Consider the following 20,056-nt stretch of genomic DNA (forward strand, 5'->3'; position numbering starts at 1 on the left):
TTTATGCACTCACTCCTTCTCACTTACCCTCGCACTCATAAATCTAATTCACATTGTTCCACCCACTCACCGTTGTACTTTCAATTATTAAAATGTTACTGAAGGCAGCAGGTTGCATTTCAGTCAGTTCACTTTGTTTTAACAAGCTTTTGTCTACCCACCTTATTGTTCCCGGAGTCATCTACACAGTTACTCAAATACTCACTTAAGATCATTTGCCTACCTACCCACAGTAAACAATTTGTTCACTTTCACTCACTTTCACCCACTTTCCCTCACTCACCTATACACACTGATAAACACCCAATCTGCATCAGCTTCCTTCTTTCATTCACCCAGTTTATATAACCAGTCATCACATTTACCTACCCAGTCAGTCCCCACATTAAATGATTCATTCATATAAAACCATCAATCACCGAGAAACCAGAAGTTTTATTAATAAAAAGCTACATTTAGTGGTTGTTTTATTCTCCCTGCAGAATACATCTTGATTTCAGACTGTCACAGCAACAAGCGTACATAAACTGCAAGTGAGATAAAACAGCCATGTGTAGTTGAGACAGTAGAAAGCTTAGCATTGACCCAATTGGTGCTGCATCGGAAAGTAATCAGCAGTGAAGAGAAGGAAAAGAGGAGAGTGAACTTACTTGTGTTTTTTTATTTTTTTTTCTAAAGGGAGCAGGCTGATCTGGTCATCTTGCTGGATAATGTCATGCCAGGTCACTCATGTCCACAGCAGGATCCAATCCAGGCTTCATACATGCATAAATGGGCTCTTTTGCTGCCCGTGAATACATTAAATAATATGTGACATGACATCACAGACTGCCTATTTGTTGGACCAGTGATTTAATTGGGTTAATTTAAGTAATCGTTTGTATTAGTAGCCATAAAAGGAGAAGGTGCAGCCCTAGCACTTATACAGAAGCTGCTGTTACCACCCATTCAAGCTTCTGTTTGTCCTAAAGTGTATCACCATCACACATGCAGAGACACAGAGTGGGCTACCAACATCTTTGGTAGAGGGCCAGAAGCATGCTGGTAACAAGAACACTATAGAACTAGTCCGCTAACCTTTACTTGATTTCCTGCAGTACTGAAAGCAAATTAATAAACAATCCAATGACCGTTGCCGAGCTGAACACAGAGAAAAATCAAATGTTTTATCCTACAATTGCATTTCATTATAGCAAAAGATTGTATTTCTCTATTTGACAGTCCTTTAACATGCACTTGTAGATTACACAATATATTGGATTCGTACAAATAATTTACAACTTAATGAATTGAATGGGTAGCAACCCCCACCCCCATAAAAACAACCCTAAAACTCAAACATTCATTCACATTTATCCACAATCTCTCAATTTCAAACAATCAAAAGGAGCTCGACCATCAGTTTCTGAGCACTGGAATAGAGACAGAGAATTGTTTCCACTTTTTGTTGATTTGCAGTGTTTAGTAAATGTAGCTATTGAACTTTTTATGTAGCCATTAACAATTGTCATTGGATTACGTTTTGATTTGTATTCAAGAACCAAATGAAACAAATTAGGGGTTGTCGGGTTATTCCTATAGTGTTCTTTTTTTCTCTTGGCCCTCATCCCGTCAAATTGGTTCCAGGAGTCCGTTTTCACTCTTTCACAGAACGATGCTGGCTTCAGGGAACAAATATATAATCGGGTTGCAGATGCAGCCCTCAATTTCGCGTCTGCTTAGCTCACCCTAACTAATCCGCACATTTCAATTGCTACTTCGTGCAGTAGCAAAAACGACTAAGTCTTACACACACGTGCATATCAAGGACCGGAAGGATTCAGTTTGCTCAATTTAGCAAGATTAAGTTACCTGAAACTAGTAAACTATTAACATATACTGCCAAAGCACATTAACTGAAGACAGCAGTATTCAAAAAGTTTTCTTTTTTTATTAAACCTTGTAGTACAAACCTGAAAAGTAAACAAAAACTGGCAATAAACAACATGGAGTCTTTCCGCACAAGGAAAGAGAGCAGAGCAGTGCTAATAAATTAAATCTCAAACTGTAAGCCAGAGTCACAGAAGTTCACTGTCAAAAGGGGGGGAAAGTACACAGCAAGGCCATATAAACTGGACAACCACATTGGAAAACACTTGACTTGTTTATGTTATTGTTAAATATTCCAAACAGTTCAGTCTTTTGCACCAAAAACCAACAGATTGTGTTTTAGGACTTTCCCGACAGTCACCACTGGCAAGCTCAGTGCAATATGGGTAGCAGGTCATTGTTGAATTGTAATCATGGAACAGTTTGTGAAAATGTTTCCCTTTTTTCTCTCTTCAACTTCACATGTATAGAACCATAAAAAAGGGCAACGGCTACTCCATTTATTATTTTGTCGTCATTGTTCAGTGATGTAAGCAGCACTTATAGAAATGTTACAAGAAAAACCCTGTAAGCATCAAATCCAGCCGATGAAGAAACTGAAATGTAAGGCTTTTTCTTCATCTTTTTTTTTGTCACCGACCCCTGTCCACCCCATTCCCCAAGAAAGGCTCAAGTATTTAAAACAATTTACAGGCATATATACAAAAAGATCTGTCGTTTTTTTCATTTTGTTTGCGAGACATACAGAAATAAAAACAGACAAGATGAGAAGAAATGCATTTTCACATTCAAAAACAAATAACGCAGACCTTCTAGTGGCTCTAAATGTAATATCATGGAACAAAAAATGTCAAAAAGATGAAAGATTAATGCTGACTGTGTTGTAAAGTTGTGAAAACAGCAGTGGAATGAATATGGAATGTTTTAGATTGCACGTCCATAAACGAGAAGCCCTATTTAGGGTTCCATCACTTTTTTTCTTTTTCCTTTTCTCTTTTATAAAGGATGCTATTGAAGGTTTTTTTTTGACAAAGTAGCCAACAGCACCAAAATAAAATAACAGAATGGATTTCCTAACGAAATCAGGCACAGATTTTTCCCCCCACACATACACGCACGCACAACTCCTCAAAGGCAGGCAGTCCTTTTTTTTATTTATTTTTTTCCTCCTTAAACAGATGCATAGTGATGTGCTGGTAAAAGAGAACAATATTTACTTTTTCATCATTTTGCCAATCTTCAGCTGCCATTACCTCAAAAAATAAGGTTTGGGGTTTCTATTTTTTTTCCAGAGTTTTTAAAATATTTGTATGCATTTGTTCCATCCCGAATTCTTTAAAAAAAAAAATGTACAAAACGTATCTTGCACATGACAATAAAACACAGGCAAGTGGAGCAGGTTCATTCAAGTTTTGTCTTTCTCGCTAGAAAATCTGTTCCCTTGGCTGGGAAAAATAATACAAAAACACATCAAACTTCAACCTATTCAAAATGGATTAAATGCCTTCTTCACAGAATCAAGAAAGGCTTTTGATTCACAGCCACAGGGACCATACAAATAATGTGTTACCCGCCCCACTAGCTGATTTGTTTTTCTTTAAAACAGTGAGTGCACTGCAATTGCAAAATTTTCACTGCAGTAGCCAAGTACAAAAAAAATAGTTCAACAGTTTAATGCTAAAACAAAATTACTTCTCTAAAACCAGAAGAAAAAAAAATCTTCCTTAGAGCTAGTGCAAAGACAGCTTGTATTCTACAGCAAGTACTCCAAACTATGGTATAATTACAAAAAAAATATATATATTTATATAATCAACAAAACGCTAGAGTGTTGGCATCTTCATGATAAACTGGGCATTGCGAGTCTCGAAGATGGTACATCGAGTGTTGCTCGTTTGCGTGGTCCTCTTTTTGGTGTTGGCTTGCTAATACCGTTCTCGATGCTGCCATTTTTACCAGATACTTTTCCACAGATCTGATTAACTAGACTGATGATTTGTTCCTGGCAGGGAAGAAGAATGGCATTAACACATCACAACATTAATAGAGGACATCACAACTTGTAAAGTTCAAAATAGTCCAAGAGCTACAAATACATAACTGAAAAGACAGCCAAAACCAAAGCAATTTTTTTTTTTTTTTATACAATAAAACCATACATTAGCCACATGATTGCTCTTAAACTTGTTAAAAACCAAAACAGTATTCAAACCTTCATCAAATTAAATATGTTTTAAAGTTTAATACTTTGAGTTACAAGGAAATGTTCAATGATTACACTACCTACAATAAGCAAGATAAGTGAGTGACACTCATAATGAAAACATTACTTACCTGTAACAATTGGATGGCAGCTTATAGTGCTGTAGATTCACATGCTAGCGCTCTCCTTCCATCTAGTGTTGGGAGAAGACGTTGCAAGTTGTTTTTCTTCAAAGATGTTTAGGTTTTGAGGGAACTCATCCCTCTCTGAAACCCACAACGACAAAAATCCATCTTAAATTGTTCCCCTTCTCTCACAAGTGGTTAGAGAAGATATATGGAGTGTTGAGAAGCAGGACTGAATGTCTACTGGTGAATTGAAATCATGATCAAGTGTGTTTTGCAGGGTGAAAAAACACAGAAACATAAGCTTGCGCCCAGGGAGATGGGAGAGCACATTTCAGTTCACAGCACCACAAGATCCTAGCCGATTGTTACAGGTACATGCTAGCAAAAGCTCTCCTCCCTTAAAGTAGTAGATTGCAAGCAAATGTGGAAGATGTTTTAACAAGGTTGTAAGAACTGTTAGCCTCACTTGTGTTTCTTGTAGGGTGTGAACGTTACCCCATAGTGTTTTAATGGAATAACTAGGATAGCTTTTAATTAGCGAAGAGAAAAAGGCTTGAGTGGAAGTCCGCGGCCTTTTTTGTTTTTCAGAAGTCTTTGAACACAGCTCTTTCGTTACCAGCGATCTTAAGCAACATCTCAAGCTAATGTGCCGTCAAACAAGAGATTCGCTGAGCAGTAAAAAAAACAAAAAGAAAACAAGTAGTGTGTTCATGTCAATAAATTCTACTGTGACTCCAGGATTACATTTATTGAGTTCATCTATCATTTATGGCCGTAGAAAGTTGGCACAATGGTTAAACACTACCTTTTTTGTTTTAAGCATATCCCACAAAATGGATATGCACTAGCACCTCCTATATATAGAACAAGTATTTGATCCTTTCAAATGGGAATACATGTGGGAGGTTATGGAATATACAAGACTTGGATACCTAAAATAGACTTATTAGACAAATCCAGAGCAAGAGCCCACAGAGGGCAGATTTTCTCAGAACGCATTGACGTGGTGCTTTTGAGCTATGTGAAGGATCACTCACGAGTTGTTACGCATGGACGTCAGACATGTGTGCACCAGATTGAATAGCCATGAGCTGCATTGGGCCAGAGTTCTGGGGGAGAATGGAGCTGGTCCAGGCAGACTGAGGAGTGGGGCTGTGGGAGGAAAGAAGACTGCTTCCAGTCCCCTCCTCCCCCACCACTTTTGCCGCAGCCAAAACTTCCGCTACTGCTTCTGGTGCTACCGGTGTGAATAGGGAATCTCTTGTCTGCACTTCATACCCAGTTACAGTACGACTGCCAGAGGCACAGACACCTGTACAGCCATAAGGCACCAGCTTGGGACCTCTACAGGGCCAGCAGTTGCTTGGTATATCCTGGCGATGCTTACTGAGGGTGGGCTCAATGAGTGTACTCAGTCCCTGTAAGTGAGAGCCCGGGGGCCTGTGGGACATCCCAACTAGGCTTGGGGGGGCGTACCCCGGTGAGCTCCAGCCCCTGGTCAGTTTGCAAGACTTAAAATACATGTAATCAGTGGACATAAAACCACCTCCAGTTAGAGGGGCTTAACTCAAAAGCATCATACACAAACTGACTATACATTTAACCCTAATTGCAGGCTTAAGGTCAGAGGAAGGCAAATTGCAAAAATTGAAAGACATTTGGAAGTTTTCTTCGTTCCTTACAAAAAGAACTTAATCTTGCCTAAAATCCTGTGCAGTGAGCTTGAGCCCTCTAACCCTCTTTGAACTTTTCCGGTTGGGCCATAAATAGGGGCGGGGAGGAGACAGGAATCAAATTGAAAGAGCACTTAAAACTCACTGCCCTTTCTCATGCTTGTTGTTACAGCAAAAGCAAGCAGATCTGATTTGCCAGGGTTTCGGCATGGGGTTTCAGTGGGCTTCTTGCCTATTTGGAGCCTACGTGTTGAGTGCTTACGCTACCAGTCCCCTACACAGCATGGAGGCAGCTGGCGTCAGGTCAGTGCGGCTTGGTCACCTGGGGGTGATTGCAACCTGTGTGCATGCTGCTCCACATTATCCTTGGCTTCATCAGCGAGGACTTTCTAGATCATCATTTGAGATAATGCTGCATGTAACTCAGCTTAGGGTGGCGCTTTCAATTTTAAATTTCAGTTTGGTTTTGAATTTGTTTAATCACAATGCAGTCAAAGAGAATTTGGGGGCCACGTCATCATCATAATAAGAAGGATGACAGAAAGGCAAATAGGAAGTCCGGTCGAAAAGTTATGTCCACCTCCACTTATGACTAGGCATGCAACACTTTAATACAACCAGTGCTTCTTCTGCTTCCCCTTTGGCCTCCTTATCTCTGTCAATCCCACCTCCACCTAAGCGGTCTAGGATTACGGTCTACTTAAAGTCAAGCATCCCAAGCACTAATGATGGGGCTGCAAACCAGCTAGCCTCTCGACCTCTTCTGGCAACTGTCTTGCATCCCTGAGCAGTAAACGTGGAATCGTCCTTCCTGGGCCTCCTAATCAACACCACACAACACTGATTGTCTCCACCCAGGTTCATGCATCGGCCACAGGCCACCAGGATGCAAAATTATCATTCTTGGAGACTGTACCTGATCTTTCTTCCTCATTCTTATTATAAGGAGAGACCGAGAATGTGGGAAATATCAAAGGGAGCTAATTATCAAACTTCATGACCAGCCCCATTTAGAATGCCATTGACTTTCTTAGGGTACATCCGGTGACAAGTCCAACAATGCAAAGCCATACCACAGGCAATTTTGCCAGTCATTTGGTTTCCTCCACCCCACAAGTCCAATCAAGCTAAACCTACTAATATAACTCTGGTCAAGGGCACGACCAGCCACACCCCGGTAGACAAAGAACCTCAGGACTTATGAAATCGATTCTTCATGCTACTCTAATTTAATTCCCCTATGGGAAGAATGCAACTCACATAAATTCCTCAGCAGTCAGACCCAAGGGAAACTCCTGCATAAGCAAGTACCAATTTGTGGAGCACCTTACTTTACTTGGAGGCAGTTTCCACATATTTTTCGTATAACTCTGACAAACTTGAAATGCAGGTGAAGCTTTGGCAGCCCACATAGTGGTTATTGATGCAAAACTGTTGGCTTTGAACATCTTGATTACAACAGTCCAGTCAGATCCAGCTAGTGTGTATCACTCCTGCCCCTGTCCTAGTGCGATCGACTCTCGTTAAGATACCTCAAATGCTGGATGATACCCTGGATCGTATTTCAGGGCCTGTCCAGCAGACTGGCTCCGTCTCAGCCCAGCAGGTCTAGATGGAGCATAGTCTGGTGCCTTTTCTATTGAAAGGCACTTCTGAATATCCACTGCCTGCAGGTTTATCTTGTTCTCCCCTATTAGTTATGGTGTCGACACTGCCACCGAGGTCTCAGAGGGGTTAGCAAATGAGCAATTTACTATCCCTGAAACTGCACCTCCAGGTACTACCAGTAGAAGCGGGAAGGAGGGTGTTCTAGGAGCATTTCCTCTTAACCCACATGAAGGCAAAAGTAACCTTACCACTCCTGGGGCAGAGCATGCAGGCTAGCAGATAGCTACAGTGAAGCCACCTACCAGGGAATGCAAGAGGCTCCAAAGCAAGACACAAGCAGAGTGTCAGTAGCAACCTGCACCTTAGTGCAGCCCCCTTGCAGTCAGTCCCTCTCGCCAAGGAGTTTCCCGCAGCCAACTCTGTCACACTCCTTCCATCTGGCAAACAGTCCTCTTCCAAAATAAAAACATACTCAATGTTTTAAAGTACTCAGTGCTAAAGCCTGAATAAAAGGAAGACAACAATAGCGGTGGGAAAGTCCTGACCCCGAAGACCCAGTCTGTGGTCAGAGACTTCCCATTTTATTAGCCATAAATCCTTCTACTGCTACCACACATCATAAGAGTCATATTACTGCCATCTCAGGACTTAACATGACTTTTATCGAATGAAGACCCGATACCTTCTTCTACTCAATTATTAACGGAACTGCCTACTTACCCAAGGGCAATGATAGGACCTAGAAATTAGCCTCGACTGTCTAATGCTGACTGTGCACCATTCATCTGACCTCCAGTCACCACCGGACCAATTTGTTAATGGTCTACTCTTCTCCTGGTAGGATTATATTAGACCCAAAAAGAACTTTGGGACACAACACTGAAGCGGTAGAAGCAGTAAAACAAAGGTTCACATGCATACCTAATTTTCCAATGAACAAGCTGGAGATTATTCCACAATACGTCCCTAGAAGTAAACATGACATCTTAAACAGGAATACAATTTCGAAACTGCTTAGGACAATGGTGAGCACAAGACATACCGCCACACACCTGTAGTCAATTGAGTTCAGGGAAAATCCATACTCTAGAATGAAAGACATTGCCATTGCCACCTAGTGCTCCTCGGACCTAGCTAACCTTCTCTGGCAGCTCAAGGATAATTTTTTTCCCCATGGGGAATGGAGCTGCTGCTGCAAGTGCTCCAACCTTGTTATCCCAGTCCACTGTTATCAAGGTCCAGCAATGATAATGTCACAGGTGGTGGAATTGTGAGAGGAGCCATCTAGACTTTTGCAAGCATCTATCCACACCTATCGTAGCTATAAGTATGCACACAGTGGGAAATCACAGTGAAGTAATCTCTCAAGTACATCAGGCCGAGAATGATACTACAAGGATGAGCACCATGCAATTGCCTGCAGGTCCATGAAGTCTTGGCAAGGAACAAGTTAAACCCATGTGTGCAATTCCATCTTCTGCATTAACCATGGTGAAAAGTGGCCTGTGTCACCTGAACTCTGCCCACTCTTGCATATAATTCCAGTCCAAGTACAAGGAACCAAACATGGCATTTCCTCTACATCTTCCTGTTAGCAATTCCCGGGTATTTCTTATCCTCAGGGGAATCAGTCTAAGGCCGGAACAATTCGAGCATAACACTGCACCAACTCAAACTTTAAGTGGTTGCGAGTTAACATCTGATCTTGGCAACAATATTAGCAATGCTCCTAAATCCTACTTTTTTGTTTGGAACGTGGCTGGCATCAGAGAGAAAATTGGGAATCCAACTTGGCCCAATTTCGTTTGATCCTTTTAGACCAATAAGTTCTTCCACCAAGATGCCACTGCCATGGCTTTTATCTTGTGCTCTATGTTCTGTGGGTAACACTTGCCGGCCTTATGTCATTCCTTTCCCTGTGTCGCATTTCTGTCTTGAGAATTACATGGCCCGCCCCTCCCAGCAGGCCTGAACTATTGGCCCTTTAGTTCTGTTGCTATGCAAGTTTAGGCTAGTTAACACCTGCAGTTATCACATTTCCCCTATGAACCACTGGACTGTATCATTATACATGTGGGTTCTGTTGTACTTGTCATCAATTACCGTTTGCAGCTGCTTCGTGTTAAACCTCATGTTAGCTGTATCTAACACTTGCTTTTCCCCAGGCTCACTGGAAGATTCCACTTGGGACATATGCCTTTATGGAACACTCCTCGCTTCCTGTATAAATATCCTTCTCGAACCTGCATCAGAGCTTGGCCTCATACGCGTTCCCAGACCCATCCCAATTCTGTGCAAGTAGCATACCTGCACTCAGGCCCCTTGAGTTGCCCGGATCTTCCTGCACTCTTGTCTCCCCAATCCTCCACCCCAACTCCAACCTATGTACCAGGAGTAACCTTGTTTCTACCACAACCTTGGGAGTGCCCCCCGACTCCAACAGATTAACAAGTGTACCCTTGTTTCTAGCATACCTTGGGAGTGTCCCTAACTCCAATCCATGTTTCGAGCACAGCCCTGAGAGTGTGTTAGTAACTCTACCTTTGTGCCAAGAGTAACTATAATTCGATTATAGCCTTGTTCCAGATTCTAGCCAATGTACAGAGTACAACCTTAAGAGTGGCTGTAACTCCAACTAAGTTCTGAGTTTACCCTGGGTAGGTAAACCTAAGACTACATCCACTATTACAAGTTCTTTAAGAGAGCTCCAGAAGATTTCCGTCGGAGTACCTTCTGCTCTAATGTTAGGATTATGGAGAAACCAGTAAGTGTGAATGATTGAAGCACTGTATTGTAACTTGTATAGAGGATTTGATGTATAGATGGTAACTATCTCTTCTTGTTGCCCCCAGCCTATTCTGTCTTCACGAAAACCAGAAGTGCTGATCCTGGAAACATTCACCTTCACATAACCATAAGCTCCCAGGAATGACAATCATGCCAAGCAGAGTAATATCGGTGGTGAGCAGAACCAGTACCGCAAGTATTATTATTTTGTCCCGTTCTCTCCCCCCCCCTGGAAGTCGCCTGGAATCTAAGAGTACTGTCCATGGGTCCAGCTTCTCCCTGGGAGTTAGTGGGGTCCAGCATCAGCTCCAGTGTTGTCCGTGCAACTGAAACCAGGTGAGCGCATGACAGCAGGCCAAGCTTCACACGTTCCACTGCTCGGACAACATAGATGATCGGATGTATGTTTTGGATCTGGCCCAGACCCCATCCAAGACAACTTGAGTCTTGGATCTTGTCAGGGCCTTAGTGGCGCTCATTTTTAAGTCTATTTTGGCGAATGGAGGGACTGAGAAACCAGGTAAATGCATTCACTAACAGAAGTGTTAATCCTGTCCCCGTGACAGTTATCTGGGGAAATCTACCTCCTGGTCATACTGGCCCAGCTTTGCATTATCTTGGAAATCTAAAAAAGATGATGCCTTGTCTCCTGGAAACGAATACCCTAGCTCAGACCATCAATATCTAGTAACTAAATCAACACCAGAACAGTAAGCTCCCCCTTGCCTACTTTATAGCTTTCTGTAAACTAGTTATGGGATTTCAGTGGCCTGTTACAAAAAAAAAAAAAAAAATTGAAAGATTTTTGTTTCAAGACAATTGAGTAGTGAATTAAAGACTTTTTAGACTTTTTAGTGCACCTTACAACCCCACCTTCGGACTGTATCCAGTTCATTGAATCAGTTGTCAGGTTTGAACATAAGAGATTGAAATGTAGAAAGAAAATTCGGAGGGTTAGTGCCTTGACCTCAGAAATAGTACTTAAAAGACTTGAGTGCCCAGCTGACAGCGATTTGTCAGTCAGACTTGATCCCGACCACCCTTTTATGACTTACCTCACTTAACATTCCACAACCCCTAATGACACCAGTAGCTCTGATCGTTTCTCTTCAACAGAAATTCGAATGATCTATGCTGAGTGATTCGGAGGCCACAGGGAATCTCATGGATTTAAATTTAGCCAGTTCTGTGCATGTTCCAATGGTTATTAAAAGTGAGCCACAATAGGGTAGAACAGATGGCTCTGAGCTCTCTTCCGGGTTGATTGTATATCAAACTACTCCATAGTGATTGATATGCATTAAAGGGCACACAGAGACCTTGACTTCTGATCTCATTGATATACCTACCTTTGGCACCATATCAGGAATTCCTTGGCTCCAGCTGCACAATCCTGTTATTTACTGGTCTCTCCACCTTGTCACTTTTGAATCAGATTACTGTCACACCTATTGCTATGACAACATGTTGAGAGGTATGTCTATTTGCACAGGCTGCTCTTACACTTGACTCTAACCTCAGGAAGTACTCAAACATTGAAGACCATGGTGGCGAACAATCAAGTACATGACTACCTCCTGATAAAGAATCTGGATGCAGTATCAATTTTGCATCAGGCACTACACCTTCCTATAGTGAAACTTCTGCCCTGAGTCAGAATTTTTCCCCTATGCTAAAATGAGTGAAAGCTCATTTCACAAATTCCCAGAACCTATTTTGTCAGCTAAGGATGTGACCATGAATAAAAAGAAAAAGACTCCATATTTTAGACACTTAGACCTTGTGCAGCCTTATCTTGTAGAGGCTAGTGCCTCACAGATATCTGTTGGAAGCTTACCTTCACCACACAGTAATACGACAGGGTATGTGCTTCCAGTTTCCCTGGTATTAAAGAGGGCATTGTCAGAGGAACAACATTACTTTAGTAGGGACACCCAGGGACCGATTTTCTTAAACAGCCCACTCCAAACACAGTGAAAGTTGCAGGGGCCAAAAAACCTGTTTGCATAGAGTGAGACTGAAAGAGAGGCTCCTGGCTTCCACAGTTAGAAGTTGGGAACAACCAACTAGCAAGGAGTATTAATGCCCTTTTTTACGGTTGAGCGCAAAGCGCTCCGATCCTGCTGTAATCTCTCTTTGGGCTTCTAACCACGCCCATGTTACGTCAGCCACTGTCATTGGTTCTTGGGCTTGCCTATTAAAATCCACTTGCTTTCATTATTGAAAGGTATGCATACGCCATGCCTTTTCCGGTGTTTAGCCCTCCTCAAGCGCACCAACCAACTACTGGAAACATATGAGGCTCTGTGTTTTCCGTATGGTTTCTGGACTTTTTCCTCTATTTTGCAGCACGATCGTGCTGGATTTTACACAGCGCAAGCGCGCTTGCTCCCCCCCCCCCCCAATTAATGTGGCAAGAGAAGTCCGGTTAGGAGTTTACAACGCCAATACCTCTAACTTGACAGAATGCGAGACCCGTTGCATTGTAAATGCTTGTTTCCTTTGCTGCCAAACTGGAAACAAGAGTGTTTGCTCACATCCTGGCCATTTATTGTGCAAAATGCTTCAGTACTGCAAGTTATGGGGCAGGAGGTTTTGGGGTATACAGGCGGCACAGTCCTTACAGGTTACAGAAAATAAATGTACTTGCTGCTTATTCGCTCTCCCACCGTCTACTGCCACCTTTGTCAGAGAGAGCTAGGGCTTTTTTATCTTGAAGATATTTTATTAAGGACACACCCAATAATGCTGTGGCATAGGATTTGGGTTAATGAGGCCCTATTTTTAAACAGAATGAGAAATGAGAACTGTTCGTCTCTGTCCCAGGGCTTAGAGATTCCCTGACTGAGGGGCATTAGGGATATGGGTGTGGCCCTAGGCAGGCGGGACTTGTTTGAAGAGTCATCTCAAACTCATTGGTGGATTTAAAAAAAAAAAAAAAAAAAAAAAAAAACAGGGCCATGTGCTATACTCAATGGGAGGATAAGAGGTGGTCAAACAAACTGAGTCCTTCTCTGCTGCTTGATCAATGCTGCTTAAGCCACTCAGGAATATTGACATACGATGCACAGCACTATCAGCATTTCATCATTCTCCGGTTTTGACTCAGCCTTTTTCATAGACTAGTCGCCATCCCACGGTTAACAACGGGTCACACGATCTTTCACCTTGTCCATGTGATCAGAAAACAGCACAGAGCACTTTATATGTTGTTTTTTTGCACCTTCTACTGCAATTGCAGGTCTTGTGCTCTAAAACCTCTGTTAAGTACTCTCTGTGGCATTACATAGAAGCACTTCACTTTTTGCAATCCCTGGCATCAGAGGAAATTGTGCTTACTATTTATATTGTCCTGAGGCTGGCGATTAAGGCAAGGAATCAGCTTTGGTAAATTTTCATGAAGATGGTTAGCTCTTTCTGCTTGTGTCTGTTTTATTCTTGCTACACAAAGATTTTTTATTATTCCTGTGCTGTACAGTATCGATTGCAATTTTAATCTTATGATGAAATGTGTTTATGCTCATTTCTCTGTGACTTGTCTTATCGTCGTAGAAATCTACAGGTAGGCCCCTGAATCAATGCCACTGTAGTGGACGCATTCTGCGATTGGTGTCTTTTTACCCTCATCTTTTATTCGCATCTCTTTTTTCTAAGATCACAATACGAAATTGTGTTGTTTTTGTGTGTTTTATCACTATTGTTTTGTTGCATATGACTGTTTTACTTTTGTGGTTCATATTTATATGACTGAATAAAGTTATTGAACTGGAATGAGGGACTAGTCAACGGTGCCCCTCTGTCCCCTTTATTATTTGTAATTGGCTACCGAGCAGCTGCTGGCATGTAGACTAAGAGACCTACAGCACCAGTGGATTTGAGAGTAACTGTGTCATTATATGAGGGCAATGCTCTAATTTATATTTGACAACCAAACTAATCTGCTCCAAAAGTACTACATGCAGTACATGAATTTGGGAAATAACAGAGCTCCATATACATAGAAATAGAGCTAAATTGTTCCTGATGGAGTTCCTTTGAGGCATAGTTGACTGGATGATATCACATGTAGAACGGACGTGGGCCATATGTCGGCATACGAGTCACATGAGGATATTGAAAGTCTGGGAAAAGTAATGGAAGGGATCCTGGCCTTCAACAAGTTCTGGAACACATTGCAGTTATTAGTGGTATGTGATGGGTAATGTGGCCCTGGCCAAAATGGTATTTCTGCGGCGATGTCTTTACACTTTATAAGGTGCAACGTACGAAGTCCCAAAAAGATATTAAAATTGGATCAATTATCAGGGGAACTAATTTAGGCAGGAAATACAAGCAGAATAAAACAACATAAAAAAAGGAATGGGGCAGAGGGGAGTTTGATATCGTGGATATGGAGCTATATACTACATGGCGGCACATACAGCACATGGTGCACTGGTTAGATGAGAGCAAAAATTGGGAGAAAAGACTGCTGGAATGAACACATAGGGATGTTCCAGTAGCCGAAAGAGGGGTAGAAGGGTCCAAGCTCCTATGCTAGTTCATATAAAACATGTCTGTTGAGTGTGGGACAGGGCGATTAAAAACATTTGTATGGGTCCCCCATTTGTGCCTGATATGTATATAAGAAGCATACACCATGTGCTCAGATTGCTCAAGGTATGACAGCGGACAAATGAAAAATAGGAGGCTGTCTGACACGGACAGATCTCTATGCAGATAACGGATTGTTGACTTCTACACAATCGCAGGAGTCTTTGGGGATTGGGCCAGAACATCTATGCGTCTAGGTAATGTGTTCGCCAAAAGGCGGATAGCCATACACTGGATGAGTTTTAGACTATGGACAAGCAAATATTGGGCTAAAGGCAAGCAAAGATTGGTATTACAAAAGAAACCCAAAATAAACAAATCAGCTAGGACAAAAAACTGACAGACGTTTTAATGGTGTGGGAGGAAATGATCAGATTATTGATGGAGACCCCGGACACTAGGTCAGAAGCTTGTAGTAAGAGAGGGAAATGTGTGAAGACAAAAAGGTGGTCGAACGATGATAGTTCAACACCAAGAGGAATAATATATTAGCATATGGTGATAATCCCTGGGGACATGATTTCGCTGTACTGGTTATGAGACGTCTTTGATGGGAGTATTGGTAGGGACAATAAAAACATGAAACGGGGGCGTAACAAAGGCCCCCGTGAGGAGGGGAGCACAGTACCCTGGCCTGAGAGCTACTGATAGTCTTTGGGGGGTGAGGGGAATGCTTTAAGTACTTTGCAGGGGGGTACCGACATGAGTCACTAGGTTTTCCAAATGAACTAGTTTAGGTTATGTTGTGTGTTAAATGTTTTCTGTAAAAAGACTGGAACTGTCCTAGTAACACTACGTACTGATTTTGCAACATGATTATCATGCAAATTGTAAAACGTGTTATTTTCCTTAACAGTGAAAAGCCAATAAAAACACATTTTACAAAGAAAGCATAAGCCAAATAAATAAAAATGCAAAAAAAGAAAACACGCGGGCACCTATGCAAGGAGCCAAAGGCTTGCAACAAAAACAATTGCATACATTTTGCAGGAACAGTACGGGGTTCTTCTACACACGGAGGGATACAACAGGTGTAGCAACCCTTAGGGTCAATGCACTGGTAGATATGATACTTGTACTGGTGCAACGAATTCGTAGTATTAGATTTAAATTACTGTAAGAGGAGGACACTTTATACACCGGGAGGATTTATAAAATAAAAAGAAAGAATGAAGTAAAACATCAGTGGCACAGTAAAGTGTGTGCTACAGCCTTGGTCTTCAGGCACAATGCTGAGACTCGCAAGGCTGGAGGGATTATCACTCAAGTTGCAGGAGGACCAGTGCTGTAGTAAGTAGTCGGTAGAAGCAACACGTGAATGACAAACAGACTAATAACTGACGAGCGCTCATCCAAGGTTTATGTACTCACAAATGTATATATATTTTTTTAACTTATGCTTTTTTGTATTTTGTCTGCCGCCAGGCCAGACTTAAAAAGTGCAACATACATTATTCAGTCATTGCGCCTTTTTAGTACAGCATTTTGTCATCACAGAAACAACACGGCCTTATAATTAAACGTAAAAAAGCTGCACTGACCTCGTCGTAGCGGTACATCAACTTCAGGCCCCTGCAAGACTTCTGCTTCTCCACGTGCCGCAGTGCACACTCGAGGCAAAATACCACATTCTCGTTCTCCTGCACTACCTGCGAAGTCAGAGGGACATCATTAACAATGCTTGCAACTGTTCGCGAATATGTAGAACCAGAAGATCTCACAAATCATATTTTTCCTTCCTAATTCTAAAGGGCATCAGTCTAGCTACAGTATTTCATAACTATTTAGCCTCTCTGCCCTCAAATCGTAAGGTGTATGCTTGGGTCTACTTCGGAAATAATTAAATGTACAGTTCATAAATTCATATTCCTGCACTATTCTGCCATCTAGTGGCTCAATACATAATAGTCTAAAAAAACATTAAAAAAAAAAGAAAATGCCCGTCTTATTCATGGGAGGGTCTATAACCAGACCACTTGGATATCTGCAAGCTCCTGTGCCATACCACAGAAAACTGCTGTGGCTCAGGTGAGGCTTTCCTTTCCAAGACAGTAGGCCACCAAAGACTGGACCCCAGACAAAAGCGGCGAGTCTGAATCTATAATCGATATGTAGGTATATGATGACTGGGTACATTTCTTCTGATCTGCCGTAGATGACATGAACGTGCTTGCCCCTGCAATAGAAGAGCTGCAAAAAGTACACAACAAGATAAGAGGAAGCTTCATCAAATCTGTTAAGGCAGTTGTATTTCATGGCACGCGGTGGTAAAAGCAGATCACAGCTCTACCTCCATGACAAAAAAAAAATATATCAAAGTTGTGTGTTTGTCCCAGTGATGATAACAAGCATTGACACTGCCAACAGATAAGGCGTCAAAGGAATGTTGTATGCCATTGTGAAATATTACAAGCAAACAGCATGGACATTGAATTTGTGTGGAAGCAAAGAAATGTAGAATAATACCGGTGAGGGCTATAAAGGTACAGCGATAGTGGCACTGTCAAGCCAGACCAGATCGATGTAGGTTAATGACTGCCCTCCTCCCATATGTGATACTACCAGGAAAAACAGCATTGATTAGTTACCCAGAACACTTTAATAACATTACAATGGTGTGTCCTCTCTCCCCATTCCCCCCCCCCCCCCCCCCCCCCGTGTGGAAGGACACGTCTGGCCAATCAGAATATGTACCTCTGGCTTCCAACGTGTGGGTGAAGCCAAAGCCCCTCTTCTGGCGATTCTCACAAAATAGACTAGCAACAGTTTCTTTGTTAAGCCAGACTATAAAATGACTGTTAATATGAACTGTTACATGGGCAATATTTTATAACAGCAGCCTACAATTTAGTGAGGCTAATAACTAGCAAATGAAAAAATGAAAAAAACACCATAGTTCTCCAGAAACCTTTTTTAAGCGTTTACATTCTGACTTCGACTACTGCACTTTGTTAATATCATAAAACCATAGGGCTCAAAGCTGCAGCCTGCTATCTCTACGAAGAAGCCTGGCATGCCTTTTCGAAGGGTCCTACAGCAACGAGAGGTTAATGGACAGTATCTGGACTTTTACCATTTGTGTACTTCTGCCACCCGTACTACTGTGCTTCAATTGGATAAACAAGCATTTGAGTCTCCATGGGTTGAGAAGACGAGCAGCCAGGGCTTTAATCCCACCCTCCTAAAGGTAATAAAATGGTTACTTTTATATATAGAGCAAACGTGGCCCAAAGACATCAGAGTGCTCTACAGATTTTATTTTGGCACTTAGATTAAGTGATGTGTCCAGAATAACAGAATTTTGAACTAACACTGGGACTCAAATCTGATCCCCCAGTTCCAAAGTCAGCATCTCAGATCATTAGACCACATCTCGTCCCCAAATTTACTTACCAGTAGGAGCAGTATTGCAGCTTGAATTTTCAGGATTCACATGCTGTGCATTATTCCACCACCCAAGGGTTGGGTCCAGAATTCTCCTAAGTTTTTTTTCGTGCTTGGTAGGCATTGTTGATCATTTGGTGCCATGTCCCTCTTCGAATGACATCAGATGTACGCCCCAGAAGTCACGCTTCACGGAGGCCATCTTCAGATTCTTTTCTTTCCCACTTGAATTTACAACAGAGGGAAGGTACATCATCACACAGAGTAGGAAGCCACAACTACATGTTCTTTTCCAGGGAGGCAGGAAGGTCCCATGTGAATCCAGAAAATTCTTCAAGTTGCAAAACTCTTTTAAGGCTAAGTAATTATTTAGTTTTGCTGAGTATTTTCTAGATTTATGTAAAATACATCGATTCAGTAGCTGTATTCCTCCACTGCACCTACTGCTGAGATGTTGAGTGGGAAAGTTTGCATTTGCTGACAGGTGTCTGAGTGCCTTTTGACCCACCCGTGCCTCCTTGTTGGCTTGGATATCCACACAGTAATACTTAATGGCGTGCACTGAAGACAGTGCCCACCACAAAGATGTTTATGGATACATTAGAAATTAATGAGAGATAGTTCATTTTTCGTTGTAGAGTGGCCTCCTGGTTTTTCTGCCATTGCCATTTTCGCTGTCTGAAATATATATGAAAGGCCTGTTCATGTCGAAAGTCTGGCTTTTGGAATAAACCAGTAGCTATATAGCATGATTTACATGAAGATGTGAGATCATCTTTTGCTAGAACTGGGGTTTTATCTCATTAACACCCGGTGTCTGTAAGCTCTGTCGAGTTGTGACAGGGGAAGTTCACTCACCGTTTGTAAAGATGTGACTGTAATTAGGAAAACCGTTTTAAGTACTTGGGAGCTGTAGTGTGCATGGGCTCAAAGGGTGGTCTGATAGGCTGACTTGGCACTAGGTTCAGGTTCCACGCTGCTGGAACAGCTCATCTTAGGGGTACTAATCTTTATGCTCCTTCTAGGAATCTCTGTAAGACTGGTGTTTGGAAGTAACTGTGTCCTATGAAGCTCCACGTGCAAACTGCTGTGGGTGACAGGTGTACTATAACTGAGGCATAGGAGAGTCCTTCATCCAGCAGGTAAGTGAGGTATTTGATTATGGCTGCCTTCCTCAAATGCTCTCAAACGAGTGCATGTACATGTTCCATTCAGTGGTTTAGCACTTCCTTGTGGTAGGCCTTCTTGCCTCTTTGATGACCTCCATATTTATTAGAGGTAAACACAGGTTGCCAAACTATGTCCTCAGGGAGTCATGGAGCTAAGCTGAGAGTGGCTGGTTTGGGTAAAGAACCTGGCTCTTCTGTACATGTAATAGATCCCGATACACTGGTAGTCTAATAACTACGCTTTGCACCAAATCCACCAGGTCAGAGAACCAGGTTTGTCTGTCCCATTGGGAAGAAATCAGGTGCGCACATGTGTGAGGGCTGTGTGTGAGAGACTAAAGTAATCTGCAGCCTGGTAACTGTGCACAGATAGCCTTGCAAAGAACTCTACAGGGTTAGTGGATACTCAAAGGGAAAGTCAGTGTGATTTATTGTTCTGCCTGTTGTGACACTGATATATGCATAGGGGGAACTCTTTAGAGTGTGCATTTTATGGGCCATCCAGAATTGTCATATTTCTGTGACTCAACTCAGAAGTAGAGCCCAGACCCTTTGTCAATCTGCTGGGCCAATTTAATTACATTGTTCTGAAGCAGAAGGAAACATGGCCTACCCACACAAAGAGAACAATTAACAGAGCTC

The 20,056-nt window shown here is 42.1% G+C and overlaps 1 protein-coding gene across 5 annotated transcripts in view; it reads right to left on the reverse strand.

The window, feature by feature from the left end:
• Positions 1–1,910: 1,910 nt before the first annotated feature.
• Positions 1,911–20,056, reverse strand: part of JARID2 (jumonji and AT-rich interaction domain containing 2) — a 589,480-nt gene continuing 571,334 nt past the window's right edge. For all 5 annotated transcript variants that reach the window (XM_069218785.1, XM_069218783.1, XM_069218788.1 and 2 more), the window contains exons 17-18: positions 16,403–16,510; positions 1,911–3,871 (exon numbers count right to left, since the gene is read on the reverse strand). In XM_069218785.1, the coding sequence (XP_069074886.1) occupies positions 3,710–3,871; positions 16,403–16,510 (270 nt within the window). In that variant the 3' untranslated portion in view covers positions 1,911–3,709. The remainder of the gene's footprint in view (positions 3,872–16,402; positions 16,511–20,056) is intronic.

This window comes from Pleurodeles waltl, chromosome 2_1 (assembly GCF_031143425.1).
Source record: "Pleurodeles waltl isolate 20211129_DDA chromosome 2_1, aPleWal1.hap1.20221129, whole genome shotgun sequence".
Lineage (NCBI taxonomy): Eukaryota > Metazoa > Chordata > Amphibia > Caudata > Salamandridae > Pleurodeles > Pleurodeles waltl.